The sequence below is a fragment of the Notechis scutatus genome, chromosome 4 (assembly GCF_049901735.1).
Source record: "Notechis scutatus isolate UNSWTSFEM ecotype Mainland chromosome 4, rNotScu1.2, whole genome shotgun sequence".
In the NCBI taxonomy this organism is placed as follows: Eukaryota; Metazoa; Chordata; class Lepidosauria; order Squamata; family Elapidae; genus Notechis; species Notechis scutatus.
Window position 1 is genome coordinate 8,518,307 of NC_142012.1, and position 15,386 is coordinate 8,533,692.

General features: G+C 42.1%; 1 protein-coding gene across 5 annotated transcripts in view; it reads right to left on the minus strand.

The window, feature by feature from the left end:
- Positions 1-574: 574 nt before the first annotated feature.
- Positions 575-15,386, minus strand: part of SLC4A4 (solute carrier family 4 member 4) — a 200,505-nt gene continuing 185,693 nt past the window's right edge. For all 5 annotated transcript variants that reach the window (XM_087962725.1, XM_087962723.1, XM_087962727.1 and 2 more), the window contains 4 exons: positions 14,846-15,007; positions 13,373-13,469; positions 11,064-11,137; positions 575-7,937 (listed from right to left, as the gene is read on the minus strand). In XM_087962725.1, coding sequence (XP_087818851.1) covers positions 11,097-11,137; positions 13,373-13,469; positions 14,846-15,007 — 300 coding nt within the window. In that variant the 3' untranslated portion in view covers positions 575-7,937; positions 11,064-11,096. The remainder of the gene's footprint in view (positions 7,938-11,063; positions 11,138-13,372; positions 13,470-14,845; positions 15,008-15,386) is intronic.

The following is a 15,386-nucleotide window of genomic DNA, read 5'->3' on the forward strand; positions in this document are numbered from 1 at the left end:
TATCTCCTTGAAGTTGGTAATTACTTATCCTGGTCCGTTGTGGAAATTCCTTCACTGTAGTTTGTTTTAGTTTTTTATTTTACCTCTATCTGCTCATTAAGTTCGGACTGTATTGCTTTCTTTTGAAGACTATTTTTGCATAAGTGTTATCTCCAACTGAGAACTATTGAACAGTGGGGCTAAGTTGGAGGCATTAAAGGACATTTATTTACGTTTGGATTTTGTTATGTTTGTGTTACACTCCGGGTCATCACACTGTGTGTCTGAATAATTCATTTTCCATTGCAGAACAAACACATGTGGAAGAAGAAGGATTGGCAGAACCTGGGGGCAGAGTTAAAAGAGGACTCAGCCTGCAATCCCTATGTACTCACAAGTGAACAAACGTTTTGGAATTCTGCTCACCATATAAAACTCCAAACAGGTGCTATTAGTTGACAATAGTCCTGTGCATAGACATGAGTAGCAATAAATCGTTTTAATTGGATCTTCACATGTAGATCTGATCTTTTGACACACATCCAAGTTATATTAGATGACCATCCAACATACAAAAATGCCAGAGACCGAAAAATGCATAAAATTACTTTATTTTCAGTATACATGTAATTTCGAAAAATAGAAATGCTAAAATATCTCATCTTCTTCATTTCTTGATTCCATAAAAGTCACAATAGAAAGCCTCATAAAAGTGTAAAATCACGTGTTATATATAATATGGAATTTCACGGTTTTAGTTCTTATAGTATTATTGACAGAAACCATGGCGTCCTCTGAGAGTTTCCTTTCCCCCAGTTTCCTATTTGTTCCATCGTCTCAATCTTCATTTTTAAATAAAGTGGCTGTGTTTTTCTTTTTTCTTTTCCTCATCAGTCACTCCTCCAAAGCAAATACAGACTTTTAAATCGTTTTTAAAGTCAACAAACAATAACAAATAACAACAAAATAACTACCCCAAACAACAGTACAAAGTTATCTGAAAGTGCATTTCAATTTGCGGAAAAAACATCTATGCAGTTGTGTAAAGGAGGGTGAGAGAAAAAAAGAGAGAGAGGAGAGGGAGACAGAGATAGGTGGACAGGAGCTTCACATTGTGACAAAAATTATCTCTGGCTCTTTAAAAGTTGACTCCATGTTAGCCCTGAGCAGAAATATACTTGGTAGAGTTTGGCTGTGAAGTTGTGCTAAGCTGGATGGACCTAACCTCTTCCTTCTCTGCCTCCTTCCCTGCCTTGCAATTCATGGAGGTTGTTACAGAACCCGAAAGTTGTCCAGGGGTTGGCTGCTACCAGTTTGCACCAGTTCGGGCCTGTACGGAGACTCAGGGAGGGCAAAACACAGGCCTCCCGGAGGCTCTGGAAGGAACAGGCATGTCTCCAGCCTCCAGAGAGCCTACGGAGCCCGGGGAGGCTGTTTTTCGCCCTCCCAGAGGCTCAAGGAAAGCCTCCGGAGTCTGGGGAGGGCGAAAACACCCCCCCACACACTGTGGTGCAGGAGGCCGACTAGGCCATGCCCACCATGGCCACACCCACCCAGCAACCAGGCAGAGAACACTTTGCTAAAAAAAAAATGAAGCCCAATCATGTCTTTTACCATAGAGAGGGCCAGGAATGGCATTGCTCCAGCTGTTGAGTGCTTGGCATGTTCTATAGATGCAGAAGGAGGCCACTCAATTCCTGCCCTCTCTATGGTGAAAGGCATTGTGCCTTTCGCCTGGATCAGAGGTCTCCAAACTTGGCAACTTTAAGGCTTGTGGGCTTCAACTCCCAGAATTCTCCAGTCAGCTATGTTTGGAGACCCCAGCCCTGGATCATTTGAATGAGGACCTCATTCTATGACAGGTAGTTCTCAACTTACAATAGTTCAATGAGTTACCATTTGATGTTACAATGGCACTAAATAATGGACTTAGGACATTTATAACCATTGCAGCATTCCCACGGTCACCTAATCAAAATTCAGATGCTTGGCAACTGACTCATATTTATGACATGTCCCGGGGTTATGTGATCATTTTTGTGACCTTCTGACAAGCAACAGCAGGGAATATTTACTTCACAGCTGTGTTACTCACCACAACTGTGGCGAGAAAGTCTGTGAAAAGGGACAAAATTCACTTAACAACGGTCTTGGACAGCAACAGAAACGTTGGGCTCCATGGTGGTAGTACGTTGAGGACTACTTGTAGTCCTAAAAAAAAATTACATGAAGCTATATATCCTCTTTGGAGATTGGCAATAGCCTGGTTTCCATGTTTTCCTTATTTGTTGGAAAACTGTTAGCTTGGCTGGAAGGAGGAGTCAAGCAAGGTTCTAGCTTGGAGTCCTTGCGCAGCCGCAAGGGGCAATAAGCTTGACTTCCCCTCCCAATTTCCATAAAGCCTTATCTGGTCATTCCCAGGAGAAGGCAAGCAAGCTGTCTGGGGAGATTCTCGCAACATAGGTGTTAAACAATAAAGTTTCTGACTTTGGCTGTTTACGAGTGGCTCTGGTTGATTGCACCTGATATTAAGATCATGTACCTTTACGTACCTTTCTTGACTGCATGGGATAAAAGACATTTCTAAGGGTTGCAAGGTCAGTTTAGCAATCCTGCAGGGAAAACATTTCACCCATAATATAGCCTGCAACATCTGAAATGGTTGAGGCTGTCTAAACCAATATATCTCAACCTTAGCAACTCTTAAGATGTGTGGATTTCAACTCCCAGAATTCCCCAGCCAGCCAAGCTGGCTGGGGAATTCTGGGAGTTGAAGTCCACACATCTTAGAGTTGCCAAGGTTGGGAAACAATGATCTGAACATTGCAACTGGTTTGGGATTTGTTCATTGGCTCCTCACTCCCCCCTCAAAAAAATTTTTTTTTAATTCCAAGCACTGCAAGCGGCCAATAGTAATCCTATCCAGTGCTTGGGATTCAAAAAGTTTTAACCACCACTTCGGTGGCCGTGGCTTGGTGGGCGCACTTTGCGTGCGTGCACACACTTTGCACACCTTTGGGACAACCCTGGATGACTGAGGATCTCCATAGACAAGAATACAGGTAGTCCTCCACTTACAACCGTTTGTTTAATGACCCTTCCTAGTGACAGCGGCAAAGTGACTTGTGAACCAAGTGACTTATGACCGGTTTTTCACACTTACAACCGTTTTAGCATCCCCATGGCCATGTGATCAAAATTCAGATGCTTGCCAACCGGTTCGTATTTATGACGGCTGCAGGGCGATCCCCTTTTGCGACCTTTTGGTGACAAAGCAGAGTCAGTGGGGAAGCCAGAGGTCACTTAACACAATCGTGTTACTAGCTTCTCAACGGCAGTGATTTTCTGAACAACGGTGGCAGGTTAAAAATGGGACCAAACTTTACTGATGAACCGTCTCGCTTAGCGACAGAAATTTTTCGGCTCAATTGGGATTGACAGTTTGAGGACTAACTGTGCTTCCTTTTGTGGCAGGACGCCGTGCCAATTCAACGGGCCTTAAAAAGACCATTTTAAGTGCAAGGTCAATGCGGCCAGCCATTTAAACACAAAATAAATAAAATAAAATTGTGCAGTTTAAGTGCTCCTAGTACCCGGAACTCATAAAATGAGACACTTCTCTGTCTCTATTTCCTTTCCCCAAATTTAAACAGTAAGAAGCAGCTTTGCTGGCTGGGGAATTCTGGGAGTTGAAGTCCACCAGGCTTAAAGTTGCCAAGGTTGGAGACCCCTGGGAAGAAGAACCCAACAAAGGGTTTTTATTCTTCTTGCTGTCAACAATGCCAGACTTAGTGCAAAAATAACAATAACAACACAAGTTTTGTTCAATGAGCATTAGTTGCCAAAGGGAATTCAAGTGCATTTCCTATAATTTAGGAGAGGAAGATTGAAGACTTCCACAAGTTAATTTGCCTCTGCGCACATTTGGGGACGTTTTGCAAAAGCACACAGTTTTTACATTACTGCTGAAAAACATCACGGCTCCTTTCCAAAATTCTACACTTCCTTCCTTTTGTGCTTCTCAACGTTTAATTTTAGCAGCAGGGTGCTCCGAGGTATAGCCAGGTAATAAAAGTACGGCAAGTCTTTGAACTTATGACCATTTTGTTTAGCGGCTGTTCGAAGTTACAACAGCTTGCGCACTGGTCTTTTGCACCCATGGTCGTGCCAGTGTCCCCCATGGTCACGTGATCATGATGTGGGCCTTTGGTAATCACGTGATCACTCGTTTATGACGGTCGCAGTGTCCCATGTTCACACGACTACCAATTGCGACTTTCCTAGCCATCTCCTGATGGCTAAAGTCCAAGGGGAACTGTGAGAAAAGGACAACGAGGCCCTAAAGTTGGTGTAGGCCTCAGCTTAATTGAAGGCCTCAAATTAACAATATATAACAACGCCGGCTGAGGTGATTTCACAAGCATGGCGAAATATTTGCAATCTGCTAGCTGAATTTGCAGGCATAGCAATGTGTTTGCTATTTGCTACTTCTTCAAAAAGCATACATTTGCTGGACAATCAAAAGTAGAACTGTTTTGGATCAGGAATGTCTGGGTCATTGAAAAAAAGGGGGACTGAAAGTAGCAGCTGGTAAGCGAGTTGGCATCTACCTACAAGTGGGTATTAAGTGATGGACTGTATGAGGGAACAGGGAAGTATGTCCAGTAAGATTACATACCACTGGGTGGGCTTCAGAAGAAGAAGGGGGTAAAAGAAGGGGGTAAATCTCAAATCAGGGCCACTGATAGTAGCTATCCTTTCTGGAGTTAGCAACTGTCTCTGGACCTCATTGCAATGGGCTAAGTTGTGTTATGATGGCTTTTTCATGTTCCAAATTGCTCATGAAATAAACATCTGATCTCAAAGTAAGATTTATTGCCTGTGGTTTGTCTGCGTATTTCCTTTACTGAATTATTTTTATAACAAGAACCCAGCAGGGAAGGTCACAAGAAAGGATCATGGGATGTCTCACTTAATGACTTTAGCCAACAAGGCAGTAAAATCAGGTGTGTAGGGGTGTCACCTGATGCCTCATTTAATGGCCATGCCACTGAAGGATGGATTTTCCAAAGCCCAATTGGGTGAATAGCTACCAGAATTTGTTCTCTCACACATTAGAAATTTAATCCAGCGACTTAGCAATTGTACCTTGATTCAAATACCAATTTGCTGGCAGTGACAATAAGCTGAATTGATACAATCCTAAATTCTGCTGAACCGATAAAAAGCAATCTTTTTTTCCTAATATTGCCATTTTTTTCCGATGCCATTTTCCCCCATTTTCCCCCTAATATTGTTCCTATGCCAAAAGGTCCCCTACTTCAAAGCTCCAATTCCTAAGTATTTGTGGGTTGTTATCACCGCATTCATACAAAGCCATTATTCATGTAACCGTGATTTGACTAAACCACAACCTGTAAGCACCTTACTATTTACATCCATGCACTAAGCCGTAGACCACTTTACAACTTACAATAGCTGGGTTCTCACAATTTGCGGAGCCCAAATCACCCTCCCAAGCCATGGTTTGGTACCTCACTGAGGTACCAAATGTCTCCCATTACCTGAAAACTCACCTAAGATGATTCCATGGAAGTTATCCCCGCCAGAAGGAATTTGTTTGGATTCTAGTTTGACATCTTTAATTTCCCTGCAGGCCATTAAACCAGTTTCTGATTATTTTACTTCTTCCATTCTAATTCTGTCATAGGAATTAGAGGGGAGTTTTTCAACCTTAGGAACTTTTAAGAACCTCACCTCCCAGAATCCCCCAGCTAAATATGAGCCAGCGGTGTGCAGTGGCAGCCAAAAAAGCCAATGCTCTCCTAAACTGCATTAACAGAGCAGAGGGATACAATCAAGATCAAGGGAGGTACTAATACCATTCTATAAAGCCTTAGTAAGACCACACCTAGAGTACTGCATCCAGATTTGGTCACCACTCTATGAAAAAGATGTTGAGACTCTAGAATGAGTCCAGAGAAGAGCAACCAGGATTATGAGGGGACTGGAGGCTAAAACATATGAAGAACGGTTGCAGGAACTGGGCTTGGCTAGTCTAGTGATGAGAAGGACCAGGGGAGACAGGATAGCAGTCTTCCAATATTTGAGGGGCTGCCATGGGGTGGGTGGGGGTTAAGCTATTTCCCAAAGCCCCCGAAGGCCAGGCTAAAGGAATAATGGATGGAAATTGATCAAGGAGAGATTCAACCTAGAAATAAGGGAAAAAATTCTGATGGTGAGAGCAATCAATCCTTGGAATAGAAGTTGCCTTTGGAAGTTGTGGGAGCTGGGCAGCGAACCGGTTGCTGGGATTTTTCAATCCCGCCCCTGGGTGTGTGTAAAAAAATCTCTGTGCAACCAAGACAGGCACTGCAGAAACAGGAAAGGGGCTCGGCAGATTGTTCCACTCGCTTTTGAACAGATACCAGTTGGGGGGGGGAAAAATTGAGTATTTTGAACAAGCATCCTGATGGTTAAAAGGAAAGAAGAAATGGAAAGAAAAGAAAGACGATTAACAAAAGTATTGATACAGCTGATTTAAGTTCTATGCTATTTAGCCCTCTTTTTCAAACTCAGCCACTTTACAATGCGGGGACTTCAAGTCCCAGAATTCCCCAGCCTGCATGGAATTCTGGGAGTTGAAATCCATACCTCTTAAAGTCGCCAAATTTGAAAAAACACAGGTCTTATACCCTTGAGCTTGTATTTTTGGTGTGGTTTTTTTTTGTTCTTTTTGTAAAAATCACATTATATAATATATTATTCAATTATTATTATTATTATTATTATTACTACTACTATTATTAAAACATTTTCTTTATTTTATTTTTATTTATTTTTTTAAAAGAAAAGGCCCAAATCTAGAAACGAGAGGTAGAACTACTCAAAACTAATATTTCCTGCTGCAGGAAAAAAAAAGTCATTTTTTTTTTACACTAAGTTTTAAAAAAATGTTTAAAAATCGACCATTCTCACCCCACCCCTCCCTACCCCAGAAAATGTTACAGATTAGGCCCCCCCCATAATTTAAAACAGATAACACTTTGTCAACACAGCCGACAGCTTAAGAATCCATTTCAGTGTTACAGAATAAAAGTTGCATAGGAGCGGGTTATACAAATGTCACGTAGTAATGGCGGGGGGAAAAAGAAATGCATCTGTGTGGGCGTGCATCTTTTCGATTGCTTTGCACCAAAACACAGAAGCAGAGGTGACATTAAGAGCATGTTATAAGATAGCAGCATTTTTTTTTTTTTTTGCAGGAATCGAGAATTATCAGGAATTTGCCTGAAAGTCAGTTTTGTTCTGCTTAGAGAGAAAGAAAGATTTTTTTAAAAAAACCCAAAACCCAAAAATCTTAATATCAACAAATGCCCCCAAAGAGCAGAAGGATGGGAAACGGTCTGTTTTTTTCAGACAGCAAACCACGTTGCAATAATATATCCTTAATACTTGCACCCACTTCTGAAAAGCAACAGAGGAGGCGCACATATTGAAAAGGCAGGGAAAAGAAAAATTGGTCAGAAATGAAAGGGAAGAGAAATCATTTGCGATGAAAAACACAGAATGGATTGAAGCAAGGAAGAAACAGAATAAAATCTAAAGGAAAAGGGATACATGTAGGTTTTTTTTTAAAAAAAATCTAGATAGATAACAGCAACTGAACAATCGACTAGAGAAGACAACAAAGAAAATCCAGTTCAATAAAGCAGGAGTGGTCTTCCCCCAAACCTGGCCACTTTTTAAGACTTGTGGACTTCAACTCTGGGAGTTGAAGTCCACAAGTCTTAAAGTGTCCCAGGTTTTTGAGGAAAGCTCCTGCCATAAAGGATGAAGACTCAGTTGTGAAAGAAAAGTGTGTTCTGTTCCCTTGCTATTCCGAAAGTAGGCATGGTCTTCAGGGCTGAGCTCTATTCTAATCTGAGGCACAACATCCGTCAGGATTTTTCAGAGGCCTAGAAAGAAAAACCACACAATTGTCATTAAGAGATTATACACCTCCGTGAAAGGCAGCACAATAGGACTCTGGGAGCCAGTGATGGGGAACACCTAGGACACGCGTGACGTGATGTTTTGGGTGACCCACCGGCGTTGGCCAACACCTGACAACTCTCCTTGAAAGCCCACCTTGTTCTGGTGAGGCTGTGGAGACCATGTGAGAAGGAGATGAGGTCTTGCATAGCCTTTGGACCCTTTGGAGGTCACCTAAGAGAAGTGCTTTTTCAGGAGGCAACTGGATTTTCTTTCTTTCTTTCTTTCTTTCTTTCTTTCTTTCTTTCTTTCTTTCTTTCTTTCTTTCTTTCTTTCTTTTTTTCTTTCTTTCAAGACATTTTGCTTCTCATCCAAGATGATTCAAGATGAGAAGCGAAACATCTTCGGAAAAAAAACCAAGAAAGTCCCGTTGCCTCCTGAAAAAGCACCTTAGGGACAACCAGTGGTGGGATGCTGGAGGGGTTCGCAGGGGTTCAGGAGAGCCCCTAGATAAGACTCTGCACAGTTCAGCCCACAGTTCGAGCAAACCGGTAGCTCCAAAGATCAGCTGGCAGTGAACCAGTTCACTCCGAAGTTCAAGGTATTTCCTTTTTCCCCCTCACCGATCAGGTCCAGTAGGTAGGTAGGTAGGTAGGTAGGTAAATAAATAAATAAACAAACAAACACATACGTACATACATAAATTTTATATGTATGTATGTATGGTATGTAGGTTTCTTCGGGTATTTTCCCATGTCTTAATATTTATACTTTTATTATAGCGACATTTTGGCAGAATCTCATCTGCCATCCTCAGACTTGTGTATTGGATTGCCAAGCCTGACACACAAGGTTAAAAAGAACCCAATACACAAGCCTGAGGATGGCAGATGATATTCTGCCGAAATGTCGCTATAATAAAAGCACAACTATTAAAACGTGGGAAAATACCTGAAGAAACCTAAATACCATACATATAAATTCCCGCGAAAACAAATACCCGCGAAAACATAAGAAAACAAATTGTATGTGTGTATGTATGTATGTATGTATGTATGTATGTATGTATGTATGGTATTCAGCTTTGTTCGGGTATTTTCCCACGTCATTATACTTGTGCTTTTAAAGTTGTAGCAACGTTTCGGCAGAATCTCATCTGCCATCATCAGGCTTCTGTATTGTGTTCGTCTGTGAGTCAGACTTTTACAGTTGTTTCAGTTTTAAATTTGGGGCTTAGCCTACTGCTGTGCCAGAATGGTTTTTTCTTCATCCTGATTGGTTGGGAGTCTTGGTCTGTGTTTATTGATCTTGGAGTTTGCTGTGTTCTGCTTGATTGGTGTTTCTAATATCTTCTGTCTGTTTTGTGGCTTTTGTGTGTGTGTGTGTGTGTGTGTCTTGATTGGCTGGCAACATTGTGTTCCTTTATTGGAGGCTTTTAGTGCAGCTTGGCTCCGAGTAAATGGACGGCTATCATTTGTTAGGAAGCTAGGTTTCATCTGGGTGCCTGGTTGGGGTGTGTTTGAGCTGGAGGTATCAGGGGGAGTCTGTTTGTGCCCAGGTGTTTGCCTGGCTAGTGGTGTGGAGCATATATATAATTGGTGTATATATATAATTTTTTGCCTACTGATCCTCAGAAAAGCCTCCTGGGAGCAAAAACGGGCTGCAAGGGGGCCACGCAGCATCCCCCTACCCTGTTTTTGCTCCCAGGAGACTTCCCTGAGGCCCAGTAGGGGGGAAAAAAAATGTCCACCCAGTCACATGACTACTTGGCCACACCCATCTAGCCACGCCCACAGAACTGGTAGTTTAAAAATTTGCATCCCACCCCATCCTGCCCCTCCCAGGAGTCCCCCCGCGGCCCATTTTGGATGCAGGTAAGTGCAGGCGTGGGCAGAGGCTCGGGGAGGGCCAAAAACAGGCCTCCCGGAAGTTCAGGAAGGCCACAAATAGGCCCATTCCTGGCTTCAAGAGAGCCTCCGGAGCCCGTGGAGGGCAAAAACGCCCCCCACCGTCATGGTGCAGGAGGCTGACTAGGCCACGCCCACCATGGCCACGCCCACCCAGCAACCGGGCAGAGAACCCGTTGCTCATATTTTTTGAAGCCCACCCTTGGGGACAACCATGACCTGGATGACGGAGAACCTCTACAGACTAATAAGAGAGCGGTGTTCTTATGTGTTCTCCGGAGACTCTGGAAATCATGGAGAAACAAGGGTTGTGTTTTGCATGATTTTTGGGGAGCTGAAGGGACCATGGGGTGCGCTCTCATGCAGACTCCAGAACCTCCGGAAGCCTCACAAGAGGGCCGTGTTCTCATGCATCCTCCGAATGTCCGAAAAACACGTGGGAATGGAGCACGTATTCAAGTGGTTTTTGGAGGCTGCGGGAGAGCATTTCCGAAAGCCACTTCAAAACAAAGGCCTTGTGTGATCTAGAGCTGCCTTAATTTGTCTCTATTTTTCTAAACAAACAAACAAAAAAAGAAAGAATTAATACAGATAGTCCTCGACTTACAACCATTCGTTTATTGACTGTTTGAAACTACAACAGCACTGAAAAAAAGTGTCTTAATGACCGTTTTTCACACTTACAACAACCACTGCAGCATCTGCATAGTCCCATCTGAATCAAAATCCAGACATTGGGCAACTGACATGAACTTATGACGGTTGCAGTGTCCCGGGGTCAGGTGTGACCCCCTCCACTTTTGCGACCTTCTGACCAGCAAAGTCCAGGGGGAAGCCAGATTCACTGACCGACCGTGCTGCTCACTTAACGATGGCAGCAATTCACTCATAACATCTGTGGCAAGAAAGGCTGTAAAATGGAGCAAAGCTCACTTAACAACGGTCTCGCTTAGCCACGGATGTTTTGGGCTCAATGGTGGTCGTTAAGTCGAGGACTGCCTGTCAAACGCAATAAATCTCACAAGAAATTTTAAGCCGGTGAGAAATTCCGTGAAGTTTACGCCTAATTTATTGAAGGCATCGTTCTGGATGAAAGCCGTTTGAAACAGCTATCCTAGTGTTTTCATTAGGGGTGTGTGTGTTTGTGTGTGTGTGTGTGTGTGTGTGTGTGGATAAAATTTAGAAAGACATAAAGAGACTTACCTTGGCATGTAGGAATGGAAGTGAGGAATTTGATCAGCATGATGTATGCCGTTCAAGGAATGTTGCTTTTTCTTCTGTGTTATTGGGAAAAAACGAACATTTTATTTAGAAAGACCAATCCTTCTTTTCTATATGAAGAAATTCACATGACTGAAATAAAACATGTTGTTATTTTTTCTGGTCTGGTTATTAATTAATCTATATATATAAAAGTGAAATACCACTCTTGCATCATCACAAAATCTCCAGAACTGTAAAGCTTACAAACTTGAAATTTGGCGTGTATGTTCCTCTTGGTTTCTAGGTGCTCACTAAGAAAGGATTTTTCGAAATGACCATCAGAGCATTCGTATTTCCCATATTATTATTAACACGCTCTGATGCTGAGGAGTTCTACTCCCCCTCCCCACCTGAAAATAAATCTCTTCCAAATGCAAAACACAAGCAGAGGAGTTTCAGTTTTAGTTTCACAGCAGCAACCAGTTTTAGTACAGAACAGTTGAGCTAAGCCACGCCCAGGCTCCTTGCTGTCTCCTTCTTGCTCACACAGCAAATACTGCTTCAGTTTCCAAACAGCCCTCAATTCTCTCTCTCATACACACACACTGACAGGACGTTAGCCAGATGAATACCAATGGATACTGGTAGGCAGAGGCAGAATTTTTCCCCCATTCCTTATTTTCTTCCCCCAAAACTAAGCCTGATCACATAGTTCCGTAGCGAAGCACGAATATCCAGCTGGTTCCTAATATACTTTAACAAAAGCTCTCTCGAAATAAACCAAATATTACATGGTAGTAAAACAACTCTTTATATACAGACTACGGCACCTCATTGCCTTCCCTTCCATGCTCCTTGCCCTACTGGGCTTTTCAAATTTTGAAGTATGATTTTAATCAGAAGAAAGATGACATGCTTCAAACCAAAGGGCCAGCCCCCAGATTTTAAAAAAATATTATTTCCCAGAATTAAGACAAGTTGGCAGTCAAGAGGTCTTTTTATGTGCATTATGGCTGCCATCTTTTGAGTCCAGGTTTTGCAGACACCTCTGCAACAGATCTTTAAGATATTCTAAGAAAATGAGAACAGCAAGTAAGAAAGAAAGAAAGAAAGAAAGAAAGAAAGAAAGAAAGAAAGAAAGAAAGAAAGAAAGAAAGAAAGAAAGAAAGAAGAAAAAGAGAAAAGAGGGAGGAAGGGAGAAAAAAAGAGAAAGGAAGGAAGAAAGGAGAAGGGAGGAAGTAAAAAGAGTAAGAAAGAAAGAAAAAGAGAGTGGGAAAGAAAGAAAGAAAGAAAGAAAGAAAGAAAGAAAGAAAGAAAGAAAGAAAGAAAGAAAGAAAGAAAGAAAGAAAGAAAGAAAGAAAGAAAGAAAGAAGAAGAAAAAGAAAAAGAAAAAGAAAAAAGAGGGTGGGAGGGAGGGAGGAAAAAAGAGAAAGGAAGGAAGAAAGGAGAAGGGAGGAAGTAAAAAGAGTAAGAAAGAAAGAAAAAGAGAGTGGGAAAGAAAGAAAGAAAGAAAGAAAGAAAGAAAGAAAGAAAGAAAGAAAGAAAGAAAGAAAGAAAGAAAGAGGAAGAATTGAGAGACAGGGACCAGGTAATCTGAGGGCTGAAACACTTCTAAGGGGCCAGAGAGAGAGGCTCTAATCAACTGTATTAATTTGCCATTATCAAGATATTTTCTAAATAATCAGTGATCCTCTTTGCATACAGAATGTTTTCTATATGCCGCAAATGAGAAGATTAGATAGCAGAAGTATAAAACTCCAGGGGAAAAGAAAGCCTGCAAATCCACAGGCTGGATGATTTGAAAGTTTAAAAGAGAATCGAGCTAGGGAAGCACTAGTTACTGCCCGTTTAGTAGCTGCCTCAAAGCAACTAAAGCCAGAATCTCAGGGAGGGAGGGAGAGAAGAGGCCAAACATCCCAACATGTCTAAGTGCTTCAAAGCAAATACATTCTTTGAAAGTCAACAAAAATTCCACAGGTCAGGTTCAGAAAGAAAGAAAGAAAGAAAGAAAGAAAGAAAGAAAGAAAGAAAGAAAGAAAGAAAGAAAGAAAGAAAGAAAGAAAGAAAGAAAGAAAGAAAGAAAGAAAGAAAGAAAGAAAGAAAGAAAGAAAGAAAGAAAGAAAGAAAGAAAGAAAGAAAGAAAGAAAGAAAGAGGAGGAAAACAACCTCTACAAAACAAGATTTTTTAAAAAAACAAACAAACAAAAATATACATGGATATTTTATGGCCATGCAGACATATAAGGATGTCTATCCATCTCCTGTTCAGTTTGGTAAAGGAAGTCATGCAAGAAATCAGTGCTACTCACTCTCAGTAGGCTTCCCATCATTCAAGAAAGGTTGCTGTTCCATGATGTCCATCGGGATTTTAATACTGGGCACGTTTTCCGTGAAGGGACAGTCAGACTACAAAGAAAACAGTTCAATTGTTCACGATCTTATTTCGCATCATTTATTTTCATTTCCTTGCTTCAGACCAGAGTTAAGGACCAATAAAGGATCCCTTCTCCACGTCGGAAATTTTAGCATTTCCTACTCAGGTAGTTCTCGACTTACGGCCATTAATGGAGGCCCAAATTTATGTTGCTCAGTGAGACTTTCCTGTTGTCGGTTTTGGTAAGACTGAGGGGAGTGTGGGGTTTTGCATTTCCCCAAGACACACTGAGTACATCTAGCTTCATTTTCACTGGCCCAGAGGCACCACGGGCTGGTCCTTCACTGTTTCCAGGCTGGCTCCATGGGCCAGCTCTAAGCACCACATGGGGCGGATCTGGCCCGCGAGCCTTGAGTTTGACACCCCTGCTCTAAAAGGATGCAAATGGCCAACTGTCTGCAAGGAATATAAATCCTTCCAATTCCCCCACCATCCTATTAGAGCTGAAGAAGCTCCTTGGATGAGAAGCAAAATATCTTCAAAAGGAAAACAAGAAAGTTCAGATGCCTCTTGAAAAAGCACCGTTGGGAACAACCATATGACTGAGAATCTCCACAGACTTTTAGCAATGCAATTTGGGATGAACACCCTTTTGAATAGTGGGGGAGTAGGAAGGGATTTCCAGAGGCAAAAATTGCAGGCTACAGGAACCAGGAGCATTGCTCAGGTGACCCTGAGGACACAGATAAACCTCCAAGTGGCCTCAACGACCCTCTAAAAGGATGCCAATGACCAGCTGTCTGCAAGGAATATAAATCCTTCCATTCCCCACCATCCAGTCAGAGGTGAGGAAGCTTCTTGGATGAGAAGCGAAATGTCTTCAAGGAAAAAACAAGAAAGTCCAGTTGCCTCCTGAAAAAGCACCTTTGCAACAACCATGACCTGGATGACTGAGAATCTCCACAGACTTTTAGCTATACAATTTGGGATGAACAGCCTTTGAATGGTGTGGGAGTAGGAAGAGATTTCCAAAAGGAAAAAAAAAAAATTGCAGACGACAAGAACCATTTGCACTACTCAGGTGACCCCAAGGACACAGATAAATCTCCAAGTGGCCTCAACAACCCTCTAAAAGGATGCAAATGACCAGCTGTCTGCAAGGAATATAAATCCTTCCATTCCCTATCATCCAGTCACAGCTGAAGAAGCTTCTTGGATGAGAAGAGAAACGTCTTCAAAAGAACGAACAAGAAGTTGTTCAGTTGTCTTTTGAAAAAAAAAAAAAGCCCCTTTGGGACGGATGACGGAGAATCTCCACAGCTTCCCGCAGTCCTGGTCCTTCTCGGCTCTTACAAACTAGTCAAGGTAAAGTTGTCCCCTTTTATTTTAAAAGAGCAGGCATGCTTACGTCATCGTTGTCGCTGTCTAGGCTGCCCTTCTTTTTCTTCTTCTTCTTTTCATCTTCTTTCTTCTTCTTGTCTTTTTCTGGAATGACGTCGTCAAGGAAACTGAGGTCATGCTGGGAGAAGAAATAATCCATCCCCTTCCTGACCGCCACGAGGGCGAGGATCTGTCAAGACAAAATTCAACATTCCCTCATTGACATGGAGGTATTTTCAACTTCAATCGTCTAAGCTTCTACAGGTAGTCCTCAACTTAGAACAGTTCAGTCAGCGATTGCCCAAAGTTACAGTAACTCATGACTGTTTTTCACACTTACGACTGTTGGTCGTGTGATCAAAATTCAGACCCTTGGCAACTGACTCATACTTATGACAGTTGCAGTGTCCTGGGGTCATGTGATCTCCTTTCGTGACCTCCTGACAAGCAAAGTCAACGGGGAAGCCAGATTCACTTAACAACCATGATATTAACTTAAAAACTGCAGTGATTCACTTAACTGTCAAGAAAGGACATAAAAATGGAGTGGGGGAAACTCATTTAACAAA